This window comes from Monodelphis domestica, chromosome 5 (genome assembly GCF_027887165.1).
Source record: "Monodelphis domestica isolate mMonDom1 chromosome 5, mMonDom1.pri, whole genome shotgun sequence".
NCBI lineage: Eukaryota > Metazoa > Chordata > Mammalia > Didelphimorphia > Didelphidae > Monodelphis > Monodelphis domestica.
This window is the reverse complement of record NC_077231.1, coordinates 36,944,222-36,962,060: the sequence shown is the minus strand read 5'-3', so window position 1 is coordinate 36,962,060 and position 17,839 is coordinate 36,944,222. Positions and strand designations below refer to the sequence as shown.

Below are 17,839 nucleotides of genomic sequence, written 5' to 3'. Positions count from 1 at the left end.
GGAGGGGAAGCAGGGCCTGGATGGGAAAGCAAAGCAGCCAGAGCATCTGCAGGGTTGGGTTTTCTGAATAAACCAGGCTCTGGGAAACCTTCCCCTAGCAGCAGGCGGGGTGGCTCTTCTCCTCGGAGATTGCCTTGTAGGGAGTTAGGAAAAGGTTTACTGGCTCCAGGCCAAGGGAGTGGGCAGGGCAATGCGTCACAAGAGGCCCGAAGCAGGGAGGAAGGGAGAGGTGATGGATGGAGATGGGACTTTGCCCTCCCAGCTGTTTCCTGGTTCCCAGTGACACATTGCTCCTTCTTCCCACCTTCACCACAGCCTCATCACTTGGCTTACTCCCTTTTCTTGTTTAATTTTATTGATTTATTTTTTTAACCCCTGACCTTCCGACTTAGAATAAATGTTGTGTATTGATTCCAAGTCAGAAGAGCGGTAAGGGCTAGGCAAAGGGCAATAAGGGACTTGCCCAGGGTCACACAGCCAGGAAGTGTCTGAGATCACATTTGAACCCAGGACCTCCCGTCTCTACACAAGAGCTGTCCCCCACTCCTTTTTAAAATTTTAAAACGTTTCATTGAAGCTCTCTTTCCCCACACCTGCGTTCCCCAGCCCCATTACTTTACTCTTTCATCACTTAGATCTAGTCCCTCCCCCTTCTCGCTTCCCAACCTCACCCCAAGCTTTCTCCTCCCTCTCGGACCCTCGGAGGTTAACCAAATTTCCTCCTTCCCTCCCCCACGCCCGTCTCCTTCCGAAAAGGTTTGGTTTGAACTTTCGAACTCACCAATGGGAGCCGGGGAGGAGGGTGGGGTGGCTGGGACCGGACGGGGTGGAGTTTGGGATGGAAGTAGGGCGGGAAGCTTAGTGAAAGGCAGGAGGGGGTGGGGTCAAGTCTTCGGGACCCCCCACCAGACACGTGGTCCAGGAAGGGCTATATAAGGCACCTCCCGTGAACTCCACTCCTCACAAACTTTTCTCCCGGAGACTTCCTAACGGTCGGACGGTGAGAAACTTGTACCCCTCCCCTCCCATCTTTTCCACTTCTTGGGCCGGCACACTCCTGCGATCCTGTATCATGGTGAGTGGTAGGATAGCCCAGTCGACTGGCTGCTCCAGGTGGTGCAGAGCGCGGGAGCGGAGGGCCGGGGCCACTTCGAGTCATGTGACCGGGAGGGAGGGGGGGGCTATGGTGAAGTAGAGTGACCTAATCAGGGGCATCGGGACTCGGCGGACTGTGTGTGGGGCGCACGTGGCACATTGGCCCCCTAAGAGCGCATGAAGGAAGATGCCCAGCGTTGGCCTTCAGCCTAGTGGGCTGCGCTCATGGGTTGCCCCGAGTGCCTCCTGGCACAAGGAAACGGAAGCTTTGGGCTTTGAGTCAGGCGAAAGTGAATGCCCCTGGCTTCTCCCAAGTTTCTTTGCCGGGGGATCAAAGGAACTGCAGCGCCCTGCTCCCTGATAGGAAGGGAAGGCGCCCAAAGGGACGCTGGAGGACTGGTGTAAAAGTGAGGCTTAGCAAATGGAGCTAGTGAGCGCTCTGTAGGGATGGCCCATCTGCTTTCTTCAGACTTCTCACACTCCTCTGAGATCGATTTGTGGAAGCGCCCCCCCCCCCCCCCAAGCGACCAGATGAACCCAATTGAAGGGGAAGATTGCCGACTGGCTCCATTATCTCTGGAGACCAGCGGTATTGAAGGCCGAATGGCAATCTACCGAGGTGGGGCCCTCCCCGCGCCCCCAGGCTCGTTCTCCGTGACTGGGTGCTGAGTCATTTTTAGCAAAGGAAGTACCTTCGTTTGGAGTAACGATGTCCCAAGGCCCCTATAGAATTGGGAGTGGGGTGGGGAGGGCGAGGCCACACTCATACGGAAAGGGACACGTATCTTGCAGAGATAACTTGTTTGCTCTTACTGTGTGGAAGTAGAGTGGAAACAAAGTATAGAGGCAGATTTTCTTAAAGGCCAGTAAGTAGCTGCTTCTAGGGATTACAAACATGGATTGTTTTTGGAAAGGAAGATCACTCGAATACTAATACGTTGAACGGAAACCACTTGGGTTCTTCCTAAAGTACTGTGGCAGAAGAATAAGGGGTTTGAGAAAGGGACTTGCCCAGGGTCACACAGATAGGAAATGTTTTGGGGCAAGATTTGAACGCAGGATCTCCAGTCTCAAGGCCTGGCTTTCAATCCACTGAGCCACTTAGCTGCTCCCTCCTCATTTCTTTTTACTTGTATTAAAAAAAAAGGGGGGGGGGGCAACCAGGAATAGGAATGTGTTCCTTTTAACTGCTGTAGAAGACAGGCTTATCTTTATAAAAATTCGATTTCTGTTCCTATAAAGGAAAGAAGACCTGGGCATAACCGACTAGACAGTTGTTATAATGGATAAATGGTCATCTGATTTCCCAGTTTGATCAGAGACACCTGGCTGATTCACAGAGCTGCTTTTAAAGGGGTAAATGAAGGACCTCCCTTGCAGAAAGGATTGACAGACATCGGGGAGTGTTTGTGAAACTGGGGGCTGTTCTTGGTGCAAATAATAGAAGTTACAGGTTTGAAGGTGTTTTTCCACTCTTGCCCACTTTCACAGTGTGGACACATGTGTCAGGCTAACTGATTTCAGAAGCTTGAGGCCACTGATGCTATTGAAAAAAAGCAACTGCAGAAAGAATTCAAACCTATGCTCTCTGACTTCATCTAATGGCTGTCTTTATTCCTACAAAGATATATTTACTTTATCTGCTTCTAAATGAGTAAATCTCCAGAATCTATAGGTAACTGGATCCAAAAACAAGAGTTTCTAGTAGTTTCACTTCCCTGGCCAACAACTAGGAAAACTTGGACTAAATCAACCATTCAAGTAACCAATATTAAGTGTTCCTAAAACCTTTGTTTTATTAGAGCAGCCCCTCTCACTCATCCAGGGCCGCCTGGGCTTGCCATGTGACCTGACTTCCAGAAGCTAGTCACCCTCCCTCCAGGTAGTCTGGGGAAGGCCAGTCTTTTTGACCTTGTCTGCTTTCCCAGCAGTTGAGCAGACAAGCGAGGCAGTGTGAGGAAATTTCTCAAGGAGGCTGCTTTCTTTCATGATTTATAATTTATACTGAGTAATACCTTATTCAGAAGGAGGGAGTCATCCCAGACATAGGCACTTTTGGTGATTACATCATCTGATAGCAGATAGGCTCACTTGAAAAGAAGGTAAATAAGGGAAGGCTTGGCAGAGATGGAGAGGAGACCATATCATTATTCATTAGAAGCACCAGGGGGCCTGGGTTCTGGCCTTTAAGTCCTGCAGAACTAGTGATGTTGGTTAGATTGATTTATCTGGAGAATTGTGTGCGCAAAGTTATGTATATTCTGATTGGAGGATCCCTAGTTTTCTTGCCTGTTCAGTCCAGTGGCCTCATTTATCTTCCATCTCTTCTAACCAGCATTTCAATGAGCTATGGGATTTTTTTTTTCAAAGTCCAGTTAAACTACCATGATGCACCGAGCAAATAGTCATGAGCTCATTAAAGCAAACACTCACCCGCCCACAGCTAGGCAAGTGGGTACAGGTAATTTTGGGCCTTGACATGGTCAAATGACTGAGATTAACCTCTATCAGATTATTTGCCCCCTTAGGGAATGGCAGGGAGAGAGAGAGAGAGAATCTGAGTCACAAAGTGTCAGAAAACTATTGTCCAAAATGGTTTCTGTGTCACTGAAAAAATATTTTGAGTTACAAAAAAATTGGCTGATTGTTTTATGACTAGTGTTAGATTGCTTAGCTGGGAAGGAGAGGGCATAAAGCAAAGGTTGCTAATGATTGTGGGCTTTCGGTTCCTAGTTGGAGGTTAGGGCACTCAATTGTGCCCTAATACAACTCTTGAGTTGTAGGGGTTTTAGGTCAAATTTCTATTCACAATCTTAAGAATTTTGAACCTTCCTTTAGGAAAAAAATCATGGAAGGGGAGCTTTTTTTATGAAGGACTTTGGGGAAAGTACAGTGCCAAGTGCTTGATCAGATAATTGGTTTGTAATGAGCAAATCCCTGGTATAGTTTTGTCGTGGGGTGCAGAGCTGGACCCCTGGGGCTCAGGAAGGATACCTTTTGCAAGGCTCTGAAACTTAGGTAAAGAGAGAGATTTATGAGTAATGTTGAGCTTTTGGCCACCAATACAGCATGAGTGGTTGCTCCCCGAATGCCTCCATTCTGGAGTTTTTATATTGGCCCACTGTGGGGACTTGACCGGAGCTAGGGCTTGAGGGGGAGGTTCACCTGATTTGGAGGGTGAGTGAATGGGGCGGATCTCTCCTCCAGGCCTGGTGTTTGGGGTTGGGAGTCACAAGGGCCTAAGGGAGCAGCCTGAGTGTCTGGGGGTACAATACCCTTGACGGTTTACCTGAAAATCATTTTGCTAGAAACCTCCATTTAGGTCACCACTAAATGGGAAGTGCTTGATTATTTTTCTCCCCCCACTAAGCTAGAGACATTCACTGCCCAATGGAGACCCAAGGCCCTGCCATCTGACACTCTTCTAGAAGTATTTGGGTGGGTGGGTACATCCCTTAGAAATGAGAAAGCAAAAAAGCTTTCTTTGAGGATAAGTGCAGCAGTAACTCTGTTTAAAAGGCTTCCTCGGACCAGATTGTAAAATATGGCTAGTCTGCTTATCTGGCACTTCTGAGTCATGTGGTTGTAGCTAGCTGGTTTAAGCTGGTTTTTAAAGGGGGGGAGGGGAGAGAAGCTCTAGGGTTTAAAGAATAGGATTAAAGTGGGTCAGAATGAGCTCAACCAAAGTTACACAATCACAGCAAAAGTATGAACAAGAACTGAAAGGGGGAATTTGGGGCTTTGTGTCTTCCCCTGGAGTTAGAGCCTTGGGGATTTACTGTCTAAAATGGCAGGCCTGCTCCTGACTTTCATTCAATCCCTGTTTGTCCCAACTTTGTCAAGTCTTGAATTCTCATTTACTTCCCCAAAGAATGTTCTGTGAATTCAGTTTGTAGTGCCCTGTAGAATGGCAGTGCCGTAACATAATTTATTGCTCATTATTTTCACTGCCTGTCCCCAACTGGCTTACTGAAGTGGACATTCTTCTTGGTTTTCTGCAGCGTGAGTGCATCTCTATCCACGTTGGCCAGGCTGGTGTCCAGATTGGCAATGCCTGCTGGGAGCTGTACTGCCTGGAACATGGTATCCAGCCTGATGGGCAGATGCCAAGTGACAAGACCATTGGGGGAGGAGATGACTCCTTCAACACCTTCTTCAGTGAAACGGGGGCTGGCAAGCATGTCCCCAGAGCAGTGTTTGTAGATCTGGAACCAACTGTCATTGGTAAGTCTGATTTTGGAAATGTGCATGCTGATGGAATATATTGATGAATGATAATGAAAGCCTATTGAAGGTGACCATTTCTCGACTTTTATTACCATCTCTTGTTCTCTTAATCAGAGCTACCATAATATTCCAACTGGACTGCTTTTGTTCTTCTTCCAGATGAAGTTCGTACTGGAACTTACCGCCAGCTCTTCCATCCTGAGCAGCTGATCACTGGCAAGGAAGATGCTGCCAATAACTACGCCCGTGGGCACTACACTATTGGCAAGGAAATCATCGACATGGTTCTGGACAGAATTCGGAAGCTTGTGAGTCATTTAGTAGTAGGCTGATAGACGCTACACTATCATGATCTCTAAATTAACCTAAGCAGTCACACTCTTTAATTCAGGTGATCTTGTACTCAGATTGAAAAATGTGCTATTTTAGAGTGATATGAGATGCTCTCCTTAGTAAGAAGGGGGAATAAACAGCTGAAGTCACCTAGATTACACCAACATTATAATGTTGAAATTTGACCAGCTGGGGTGGCTGGGTGATCTTGGGCAAGTCACTTAACTCCCATTGCCCAAGCTAGTTATCCTATAATAGAAGGTAAAGGTTTTGCTTTTTTTTTTTTTTACAAAGAACTTGAGTCACATTAAAATTGAAACTAGTGTTTTAATCATTTGGAAACTAGCTATTGCTTACAATAATGGTGTCCAGGAGGTTTGGATAGAACTGATTGAAACTTGATGTTGGCTTTGCTAGCATCATTTGTAGTATAATGATTAATAAAACTGGGGGTCCTCTCCCAATACCTAAAAATCATGAAAAGATTTCTAGATTATAATATAGAAATAAATGTGTAATCATATCTATTCTACATACCATTTCAGTGACATTTGCCAGTGTTGGCTTCAGATCTGGCTTGTTGCAGTTCTATTTGGAACCTAAGATGAATATGCTCCAGCTATGGTTTAGTTTACCAGCCATGAGGTCCAACTCACTGTGGAGATCACATCAGGCCAAGATAGGCATCCCCATATATGCAGGGAGAAAATTAATAATTTTGACCCACCAAAACATGACTAGAGGATGGTGTCTTCATTTTATATAATGTCCCTGCCTGGCTAGTCTAGAATACTAAGTGTTGGCTAACATTTGACCAATGAACCTATGGGAAGACCATTGTAGATTCACTTAGACTTAGAATTAGCTCAGTTTCCATGAAGCTTTGAAAAATTGTGTTTTGTTTTATTTTGTTCCTACTTACAGGCGGATCAGTGCACAGGTCTTCAAGGCTTCTTGGTTTTCCACAGCTTTGGTGGTGGGACTGGCTCTGGTTTCACCTCTCTGCTGATGGAAAGGCTGTCTGTTGATTATGGCAAGAAGTCCAAGCTGGAGTTCTCCATTTACCCAGCCCCACAGGTTTCCACCGCTGTGGTTGAGCCCTACAACTCCATTCTGACCACTCACACCACCCTGGAGCACTCTGATTGTGCCTTCATGGTAGACAATGAGGCTATCTATGATATCTGTCGCAGAAACCTTGATATCGAACGTCCAACCTACACTAATCTAAATCGCCTTATTAGTCAAATTGTGTCCTCCATCACTGCCTCTCTGAGATTTGATGGTGCCCTGAATGTTGATCTGACAGAATTCCAGACCAACTTGGTGCCCTACCCCCGAATCCATTTCCCCCTGGCCACATACGCCCCAGTCATCTCTGCTGAGAAAGCCTACCATGAGCAGCTGACTGTAGCAGAGATCACCAATGCTTGCTTTGAGCCTGCCAACCAGATGGTGAAATGTGACCCTCGCCACGGTAAATACATGGCTTGCTGCCTGCTGTACCGTGGGGATGTGGTGCCCAAAGATGTCAATGCCGCCATTGCCACCATCAAGACAAAGCGAAGCATCCAGTTTGTGGATTGGTGCCCAACTGGCTTCAAGGTTGGCATCAATTACCAGCCTCCCACTGTGGTTCCTGGTGGTGACCTGGCCAGGGTACAGAGGGCTGTGTGCATGCTGAGCAACACTACAGCCATTGCTGAGGCCTGGGCTCGCCTGGACCACAAGTTTGATCTGATGTATGCCAAGCGTGCCTTTGTTCACTGGTATGTGGGGGAGGGCATGGAGGAAGGAGAGTTCTCTGAGGCACGGGAGGATATGGCAGCCCTGGAGAAGGATTATGAGGAGGTTGGAGCAGATAGTGCAGACGGGGAAGATGAAGGTGAGGAATATTAATGTGTATTGTTTTTCTTGTGCTACGTCTCTTTTTCTATTCTGTGATAATGTCTTCTTTGATCACTAAAATTCAATAAAAATGGAATTTGCCTTGGGTGTCTGAATTTTGTCCTTTCATCAATAGGGTTGTGTCCACTTGGTGATTGAATGACTGACCGGTCCCTTTCCAGTATATCACACCTATTACCATAGCCTCTGGCAACAAAAAAGCAGCCATGCTCCCAGAAACACCACAGTGCCACCATTTGGGTTGGCCTACTAAAAAGCTGATGTATCAAAAACTCAATTCCTTTTTATATGCTCATTTTCCTCTATGTGTTTAGGTACTTAAAGTAGTTGTTGAAGCAAAATAGTCCACCACTGGTATATGCAAGAGAACCTGGGACCTACCTGGGAGTTAGTAGTGTCTTCAGTAATAAAGAAAGCTACTGGACCCAATTCAATACACCTTTAGTTGGTTGGGGACAGCAGATGGCACAAGAAAATATGAGGTATATAAGGGGCTGGAGGGCAGGGCTCTAATCTGAATTTGGAGGGTCACAGAAGGCTTGGGATTGTGTATGGAAAGAGCAATGGATCCCCCTTGAGAAGCCTAAGTCCTCCAACACTGAACTTTTTCCTTATGGGGATTAGATTTCTGATTATACTCAGGATGGCTTTTTGAAAAATAAATGGAAACTTCCTTGTCAGGAACTGAGTAAAAAAGGAGATGTGACAGTGCAAGGCAACAGGTCTACTAGGAGCTCAATATGCTGTCGTGGCACTACAGGGACAATTCTTCCACCAAAGGTAAGGTCCAAGCTGGGAGTAGGTCACAGAATATTCCCGTATGTAAAAATGTCTTAAAGTGTTAATGTTATTCCAAGGCAGAAGAGTGGTTAGGGCTAGGCAATGAGTGTTAGAGTGACTTGTCCAGGGTCACACAGCTGGGAAGTGTCTGAGGTCTGATTTGAACCCAGGACCTCCCATCTCTGGGACTGGCTGGAAATCCACTGAGCTACCCAGCTGCCTCTTTGTTACATGTTATTCTACAAAGGTTAACTGGCAATAGTTGATTGTCAATTCTAAGCAAAAGCATTTATGTCAAGTACACATTCGTGTTTTTTAAGCCTAAAAGTTGCTAAACTAGCTGCCCCAACTAATTCATTTAAATTCTGACTACCATCTGCATAACCCTGCTAGGTATAAAGGAGTAACTTGTGATTCCCAGCCCATAAGGCTGGGAATTGTTTACCTTTCTAAGAGGTCTTTTATCCTTCAGTATCAAAAAGGGGTCTAGTACAAATTTTTAAGAGATCAAGGATAGTGCAGCTAGGTGGACGTGGGAGGATTTGGGTTCTAATCTGGTCTTGGACACATCCTAGCTTTTTGATTCTAGTTAACCCCAATTTCCTAGCCTTTACCTTGCTTCTGCCTGGGAACCAATACTTAGAAATGCTTTTTTTAGCTCTTTCTTTTCTTTTTTAATTTTAAAGTGTTTTCCATGTTTGCATGATTAATTTTCTTTTCCTTCTCCCATCCTGGAGCTGACGAGCAATTCCACTGGGTTATACAAGAGTATCCATTGTAAGGTAGTCTGGGGTGGTTTTGTGAAGGACATGAAATTTGGACAGGTAGGAAGAGAAAAAACGAAGGTGTGTTTAGAAATTAGTGAGCTACACTTAAAGCCGAGTGAAATTCAGAAGATGGGAAATGCGAGACTAGTGAGGAGATTGTGAATATTTTTAATATGGTTCAGGAGGAATTCCAAGAGCAAGACATTGCTGTTGACAGGGAAGGCCAAGAATGATCATTTTTACACAGTAATAGGACATTGCGGCAGAGATGTCTAGTAGGCACTGGAGACTTGGCCCTAGATCCTGCCACGCCTGGAGTGGCTAGGTCCTGGTCCCATATTTCCATCGTCTTGGATGCAAAGCCCCGTGAGGCTTGGGACCTAACTTCTGGCTTCAACCTTCATCTTCTAGGGGGACCTCAATTGGGCTGTGTTGGGTCCGATTCCTGACAGCCTGGCCCCGACCTGAGATTCCTTTGGTTTCCAGATCTACCTTCTGCCAGAAGGGCAGAAAGCTTTAGTCCTGCTGCTGCTACAGTCCTGGACTGTTAGTCTTGCTTCCTGCGATTTCATTCTCTTCATTCATTCTCAGGGGAGCCTACCTGGATTAGAACCTTTTACGTTACCATCTTTGCCTCAAGTTCCTGTCAGTGCTTTGAAGAAATAGATGTTTTTTCACACAACTAGCATGCGTAAGTACACACATGCATATCCACACTCACGAATATACAGGAGTCAATAACTAAGGTGGATCAAAGGACGGACATTCTCATAGAACTCGATTCAGAAACACGAGTGTTGCCAAACTCGATATTGTGGAAACAGTGTGGTGTGTTCGCTCGTGACAATCTGGAGTAAAACATTTGTGGAGAAATGATGTCTCTTGGGAAGGATGGTTCAACTTAGTGACTCATAGTTACATTCATCAACTCACTGCCCCTTCTTGGCCTCCCTAACTGTCTGCTCTAAGTGGCTGTTTGTCAGTGGCCTGCTCCTTTGCTTACACTTCAGCAAGCTCAAGTCTTCTTTCTGTGGTTTACAAGCATGGCTCCCTTCCCTCAAAGGCGAGGGAGTTCTGATACCACCCTAAAGATGGGAGCCAGCTATTGCTACAGATTATTTGGTGGGTGGACTCTCCTAGCTGCTCTGGAAAGGCAAATGTAAATAGATTCAAGGGAGGGAAGTCAGCCAGCCTCCTGGGTGCTTAGGGGAATTCCTCACCATCCAGCGTGCCAATTAGAGGACCCAAGTGAAAGAAGACACCATCGGAGAAGGCGAGCAGAGTCGTGGGAGGAAACAGTCCAGGGATCTTCTTCCGGAACAGCATTTTAAAAGAAAGGACCCACAGAAGTTGCCGTTTAGCTCAGCCAGATTGGGGAGTCAAGCTGTGAATCTAGAATAGTCAGGGGATGGGGAGGTCAAGGCTTCAGGCTTTCAGTAGACGTTGGCTCCTGTAATGGGGCTTTGTTTTGTATTATTTTCCCCACAGGAAACAGAACATGAACAGGAATGAACTTAGAGCAAGAAAAAAACCAGTATATTCCAATATCCAGTCTTCATAGCAGGGGTGCTTAATCTGCCAAGGAAAAGGCATGGGATGAGAGCAAATCATTTCTTTAGTAATTGGAGGGAAAGCTAAATTTCACTGAGAAGTTAATAAAACAAATTAAGTTGTATTAAGTTCCCCCCTCATCCAAGCTTGTAGGCCCCACATCACTTCCTCTACATATTCTCAGACTCTGATTACCTAGAAATAGTCTGAGGGTAAGGAGAAGTGTGGCTATGAAGAGACGAGCAGGCAGCCAGCCCATGGGTTTGGAAGTGCCTGGCCAATAGGGCCTTTGTTTTATAAGAATGTTATTAACCGCATCGCTGTCAAGGCCCAGGATCACCAACTGAATTAGGAAGTAGGGAATAATTTGGCAAGAAGATCTCACTTCTTTGGGTCTTTGTTTTAGTCAAGGGCATACACTGAATCAATGTAATGTGCCCTTATTTGACTGTACTGTTAACTAAGCTCCCCCTTAAAGTGTTTCTCCTCTGCTGAGGTCATTCAACAAAGGAAAGGCCTGTTCACATTCCTGGCAAGAGAGAAGGGCCATTTTAAAGGCAAAATGTGGTATTAGCCCACAACTGGAAAGCAAGTGGACCCCATGGGGAGAACAAAATGTTTAATTGCCAACTCCATCATTGCAGAATATCTTCCCGGAGTGTCCACTCTTAGACTTAAATGGGATGGCAAAATTAGTTGGTCTCCACCATGGACTAAGCCATTTAATTGCCCTTGGTTGGTGGAATCCCTCTTGGCAAGGCCTCCCTCTTATCTTGGACTATCATTTCCCAGCCTTCCACAGAGATCGGGCATCTCGTAAAGCTTTGGAAAAGCGCTGCCACTTCCAGCTGTGGTCCCTGGAAAGAAAGACACTCTCCAACCCATTAGACAAAGAATAGCATAGAATGGGAGTATCTCTTCCCCAAGAGCCGTTATGCTGGGACTAATCAGCCCTTGTTCACTAGGGCCAAAAGGTGAAGCTAGCCGAGATGAGGCATGGTCCTGCTCTGACCCCAGCAGACAGCTCCTGGCACAGCACCAGGGCAGCAGTTCGAGAGATACAGAAGGAGCAGAGGGATGGGGAATGTGGATGAGGATGCATTTGTATTCTTCTCTTGGAAAGAGCTCCCTTCTGCATGTGCACTCATTGACCTCAGAACAGATGCTGCTGCCTTCCCTCAATGTCCCTCATTTCCATGAATCTTTTATCGCCTGGCCAATAGTTCAAAACCTCTAGGTGATGAGGACAGAAAACATGGCTTCTTTTACCAACATTCTCCCTGGGGTGCAGTAGAAGAGTAATATTGGCAATGACAGTAACTACCTTCTGCAGAACCTCAGTTCTCCTCTCAGCTATTAGACATGCAGAAGATGATACCAGGAGACTTCTGATCCATCAACCCATTATCAGAATGCCCTCAGAGAAGACCCAAACTGATCTACTTAGTACAACTCCCTCAGACTGTAAGGGAAGTCTCTTAAGGTCAGGAGTGGTTCCTTTTTGTCTTTGTGTCTCCAGCACATAGCAAAAATAGTTCACAAATGTTGGCTGACGGCACAGCTAGGTGGCTCAGTGGATTGAGAGCCAGGCCTAGAGATGGGAGGTCCAGGGTTCAAATCTGTCCTCAGACAATTCCTAAGAACAAGTCATTTGACCCCCATTGCCAAGCCCTCGCCACTCTCCTGCCTTGGAATCAATACACAGTATTGATTCTAAAACAGAAGGTTAAGGGCTTAAAAATAACAAATGTTTGCCAATTGATAGCAAATGAGTCTAAACTTTAAATTCAATTCTTTAATAAACATGTATAATGCCTCTACTATGTGCAATGCACTATTGGAATGGTTTTAGCAGTTTATCGGTACCCAAATCCCTTCCCTTACATCTCACCTTCTCCCCAAATAATACCGTTACTCTAGGAAATGATTTTCTCCGTTGTTTTCCCTTTTTCATCATTTTTGTCTTGGACTTGCAGTTCCTCATCCATCAAGCTTATCTCATATTTCTTCAGGTTTCTCCCCTCCCTCCTTCCTTCCCACCCCAGCCTTCCTGCTCTGCAGGATTCTTGGGTGACTTGTCTTATAAATTGAAGGCATTTTTGCATCAAAGGAATGGAGAATGTACATAGATCTGTTCACCAATGTAAAGGTGCAAGGGCCAAGGAAAGGAGTCCCAGCTAAGGGGTTGTCTTCACTAGGCCAATAGACCAAAGCTTTGTAAAGGGAATCCCCTCTCCCTCTAGGGTCGTGGAGTTACTTCCTGCATCCCATTTGCGTGCCTGTGCTGTGGGACTGGGCGTTACATGAACACATGGGTGATGCGGGCAGGAGAATAAAGGAAGGTGCATGTGGGAGGAGCAGCATGTGGTCATAGAACTTAGATTAGAAAATCGGCTTTAAACCTCTACCTCTCTGTTCTTCTTTATTTCAAGTGATTATTAATACAATTTATGGAAATGAAGAACCTGGAGTTTGTAATTTGATTGGAACAGATTCTGAGATGTAGCTCTTTCCCTGCCTAAATGTGGTTCTTCTCTCTGCCTCCTCTCCTTAACTTTCCCAACTTCCAATTAATTCATGGTGAGATATTGGCCCTAACAAGTCAAGAGTACTACAATGGAAAGATTTGTATTCAAAACTTGGCTTTGCTTCTGGCCGGCTTCACAGCTATGGACGGTTTATTTAATCTCTCAGAACTTTCCCCGACTGTACAACGTGAATAAAAATGCTTGTGAATAAAAACCTGCTTCATACAAAGGTTTTAAAGAAAGGGGCTTATTCAGTATTTCGTGCACAGGGCCATGGTTCATCTGACAGCAGGGTGGGTCAGCTACTCAGAATTCCACTGCCTGCTGCCATTGTAAGTTCTACTGGGCATGTGTGAAAGTTTCTTCTAGCCTCGTTCCCAAACTACTAGTTCAATCAGGCAGCCAAGCATTCAGTAAGTTCCTACTGTGAGCTAGGCACCATGTTAGGTGTTTGGCAACAGGAGAACAAAGCTGTAACAGTCCCTGCCTTGGAGACTCACTCTGAGCATGCTCAGACCACTGCCGAGTATTTTCCCAGGTTCTTATCTAGAAGATGTACTAGTTGCCTCCGAATGGTAACTTACTTGCCTCTGGTTCCTGTTCCCACCAATCTCCTGATCTTTCTTGGCCTGTGCACAGTCCCAGAGAGTATTTTCAGTGGGCATACACATTCAATTGTATTTGCCCCACTGACAATGAAAATAAACGGTGACAGTAAGGCTGGAAGCAGTTGTACCTACCTTTCTGACTTCTTCCACCCTCTTGAGTGCTGGCCTTGTTGTTCTCGAAGGGTGTTATTGTTGTTGTTCAGTCATTGTCAGTTATGTCCAACTCTTTGGGACTCCATTGGGGGTATTCTTGGCAAGATACTAGAGTGGTTTGCCATTTCCTTTCCCAGATCTTTTTTTTTTCATAGATGAGAAAACTGAGGGGAATAGGGTAAAGTGACTTGCCCAGGTTCACACAGTAAAAGTCTGAGATTGGATTTGAACTCAGGAAAATGAGTCCTGACTCCAGGTCTGGCACTTATCCACTACCCTACCTGGCTACCCTCTTGAAGGATACCAGGAGGTTAAAGTCATTGGTAGAGAAGTGCTTTACAAATACCTTTTGTCCCTGCTGCCACAACCTCCATAATAAAGTTTTTAGGGAGAAAGAAAAATCATCCCACCACTTGTACCTCCCTGCCCACCCTCATACACTATGCTGCTTTTGTAAAAAGTGCTCTCAACTGCTGACCAATCAGCAGATAAAACATAAAACCTATACTCTGCGGCCATAGCTTTTTTGTCTTGAAATTCCATCCTTTTAGTAGAGAGGTAAAGGGATTATAGGTGCAAATGCCAAATTCCCTAACTCTTTCAACTGTTCTAATTCCTTTCTGTTAGAAAAAAAAACAAACCAACAGAAAACAACCCTTACTTTCTGTCTTAGAATCAATACCAAATATCTGTTCCATTGTAGAAAAGTGGCAAGGGTCACACAATTGGGGTTAAATGACCTGATTAGGGCCACACAGCTAGGAAGTATTCTGAGCCCAGGACCTCCTATCTCCAGACTTGGCTCTCTACGCTATTATAATTTCTTGGTCTTTGCTATATGGTAGGGGAATATGAGAAAATACATCTGCAAATTACAATGATATAAAAATAAGACATCAATAAAACTGACCAAAAAATTTGAATTTTTTAGGTTTGACCCCTATTGCCAGTTGTATAACTATACCCAAAAGAAATTACTTGCAAGTGAGTTTTAATAAAAAGTAATCATCTAATCCCCAGATCCATTTGGGAGCTTCACTAGACTTCTAATGCTCACATCTTTGATTTAAGCTGTCAGACATCTATTTATGGTATCCCTAGTACAGAAAGATTAATAGACTTTGAGGTCAATAGATTGTTAGAACCTAAAGCCAAACTATCCCCACTGCGCCCCCTCTCCCCATGGTAGAGACAAAAAGAGTTTTGTCTAGACACCAACCCATAAGCCAATGAAACAACACAAGAACAATTAAGCATTTACAGTGTACATGTGTCCATGATACAAAGAAAAAGTAAAAACAGTTCCAGCCTCAAAGAGCTTACATTCTGATGAGGGAGACAACCAATGTAAATCATAATACACAAGAGTGTACACAGTGGATGGAAAGTCCTTTAGACACAAGAGAAATACATTGTAGATGGAAGGTTGTTTTAGACACAAGAGAAATACATTGGAGGTGGAAGGTTGTCTTAGACACAAGAGAAAATTACATTGTAGATGGAAGGTCCTCTTAGACACAAGAGAAATACATTGTAGATGGAAGGTCGTCTTAGACTAAAGAAATACATTGTAGATGGATGGTTGTCTTAGACACAAGAGAAATACATTGTAGATGGAAGGTCATCTCAGACACAAGAGAAATACATTGGAGATGGATGGTTGTCTTAGACATGAAAGAAAACTACATTCTAGATGAAGGTCATCTCATCATGGTACCAGTAATCAGGGAGATTTGAGAAGGCTTCCTGGAATCCTTGGTGATTGAGCTGGATCATAAGGGAAGTTAAGAATTCTCAGAGCCGAATTATGGTAAGATGAAGACTGCATGGGAGCATGGGGTGAAACTTGAACTACTCTCCCCTCTTTTCCCAATCTAGATCCCTTGATGAACCAGTTCAAACCTTCCCTCTCCTCTAATTCACAACAGAGAATCCTTTTCAGGGTTGTGTTCGTACTATTGTAGACTTTTTTGCATGTTTGTTGCCGATGATTTCAGAAATAGCTGTGGCATAAGGGTTGCTTTCACTGGGTTCTTCCAGCAAATCATATGTGCTGCCTCAGTACATGGGTGCTTTGAGAATGACAAATCGCTCTGCTGCTTCTGGCCAGTCATGTATGTCTCAATGCGGAATAACTCGTGTGCTTTGGGGATCACTGAGCAGGAAGAGCTGGTGACTCAGGAGGCCTTGAAAATGGCACGAGTCTCCCTTATTCACTCTCTTCTCTTCCTGGCCACAGGTCTAATTGAAGCCTTGGTGAACCCCCTTCTGCTCCCACCCTGACAGAAGTGATAACTGCTCTCAGATGGCAGCTAGAGCAGGCACCCAGTGAGGTGATCTGAGCCTGGTTCTAGGGGCTTTGACCGGTGTTTTAGGTGGTCAGACCCCCACAGGATTGAACCTGCAGAGGGCTGCCTAGAGAGATTGGTCTCTTAGTGGAGAGGAAGAAGGTTCACTGCTTCAGTCTCCCTGGGCCCAGAAAGAGGTTTTTAATTGTTACAAATGGGTAAAAAGTGCCCCTCCCACTCCAGATATAATCAGAAAGATGGTGAACCACAGGGTTAGATTGCTTGGGTACAGAGTGACCTGTTCTCAGTGGCCTTGAAGGCGGGGGCTGCAGTGCACACAGATTGCCATGTCTCTTCTGCCAAGTGAATCAGGAAACATGGGAAAGCAGGAGAAAGCAAAACAGGACAGATAGCTTTGGAGAGCACGCATGGAGGTGGGGAGAAGAGCTGAAATGGAGAGGAAAGGTGACATGACTGTGGCATTTTTTAAACTTTCTTACTTTCTAGATTAGTAACAATTCTAAGACAAGGGCTAGACAAACAGGGGTTAAGTGTCTCACCAGGGTCACAGCTAGGAAGTGTCTGAGACCAGATTTAAACCCAGGGCCTCCTGACTCTGCCCCACGCGCTGGCCATTGTGCTACCTACCCACATACCCCTAGTATACCCTTTAATATACCTTTTGGCACTGCTTTTGGCTTCGTTCATCTTCCTGAAATTATCTTTTTTCATTATGTCACTTTTTCTTCTTAGTGGCTCCCTATTTCCTAGCATAGTCAGACTAAATTCCTCTGCCTGGCTTTCGAAGCCTTTTACAAACTGCTCAATCCCATCTACATTCCTTTTTTTTTTTAACTCCTACCTTCCACCTTAGAATCCATACTGTATACTGATTCCAAGGCAGAAGGGCTAGGCAATGAGGGTCAAGTGACTTGCCCAGGGTCACACAGCTAGGAAGTGTCTGAGACCAGATTTGAACCTAGGACCTCCTGACTCTAATCCTGGCTCTCAGTCCACTGAGCCACCTAGTGTCTCTCTCCCTCACCTGCCCACCTTCCATTTACATTCTTATAAATTACTCTCTTCCACCTCTGGCTCTCAATCCTCTGAGTCATCTAGGATCCCCCTCCATTTACATTCTTATTTTTTTTTAAACCCTTACCTTCCGTCTTGGAGTCAATACTATGTATTGGCTCCAAGGCAGAAGAGTGGTAAGGGCTAGGCAATAGTGGTCAAGTGACTTGCCCAGGGTCACACAGCTGGGAAGTGGCTGAGCATTTACATTCTTATAAACTGCACTGCCCCACCTGACATGCCAAAGCAACTCCTATAGGCCCACTGTTATTCAAAGTCCCCTCCAGTCAGTATATTGGTTCCTTCCACTTACCCATGTTCTATTCAAGATCCCATAAGAAGACTTTGTGCAGATGGAAAATTTACCACACCTGAGCTACATTCCCAGCATCCTTTTAAGTTATGTCCTATTTTACGTAAGGATGCTTGGGAGATAAATTTGACTGAGACCCACACTGTGGGGCTCTTTTCGGAGCTTGTGCTTTTGGTAAAGTGCTGCAGGATGAGTCTCTGGCTCTCTTTGCTCT

At 45.2% G+C, this 17,839-nt stretch overlaps 1 protein-coding gene and 1 long non-coding RNA gene across 2 annotated transcripts; one reads left to right on the top strand and one right to left on the bottom strand.

The window, feature by feature from the left end:
- The first annotated feature begins 829 nt into the window (after positions 1-829).
- On the top strand, positions 830-7,644 carry LOC130454471 (tubulin alpha-1C chain). Its single transcript, XM_056798324.1, has 4 exons — positions 830-1,075; positions 5,097-5,319; positions 5,482-5,630; positions 6,580-7,644. The coding sequence occupies exons 1-4, from the start codon at positions 1,073-1,075 to the stop codon at positions 7,552-7,554; spliced, it is 1,350 nt and encodes a 449-aa protein (XP_056654302.1). The 5' UTR covers positions 830-1,072; the 3' UTR covers positions 7,555-7,644.
- A 1,618-nt stretch (positions 7,645-9,262) lies between these two features.
- Positions 9,263-14,108, bottom strand: LOC130454472 (uncharacterized). Its single transcript, XR_008912068.1, has 2 exons — positions 13,930-14,108; positions 9,263-10,685 (listed from the first exon to the last, which is right to left on the bottom strand). It is a non-coding gene; the product is annotated as an uncharacterized LOC130454472 (long non-coding RNA).
- Positions 14,109-17,839: the final 3,731 nt, after the last annotated feature.

Coding starts and splice junctions, on each gene's coding strand:
- LOC130454471 (XM_056798324.1), top strand. Junction 5,320..5,481: donor TCTGGAACCAACTGTCATTG/GTAAGTCTGATT, acceptor TTCTTCTTCCAG/ATGAAGTTCGTACTGGAACT. Junction 5,631..6,579: donor TGGACAGAATTCGGAAGCTT/GTGAGTCATTTA, acceptor TCCTACTTACAG/GCGGATCAGTGCACAGGTCT.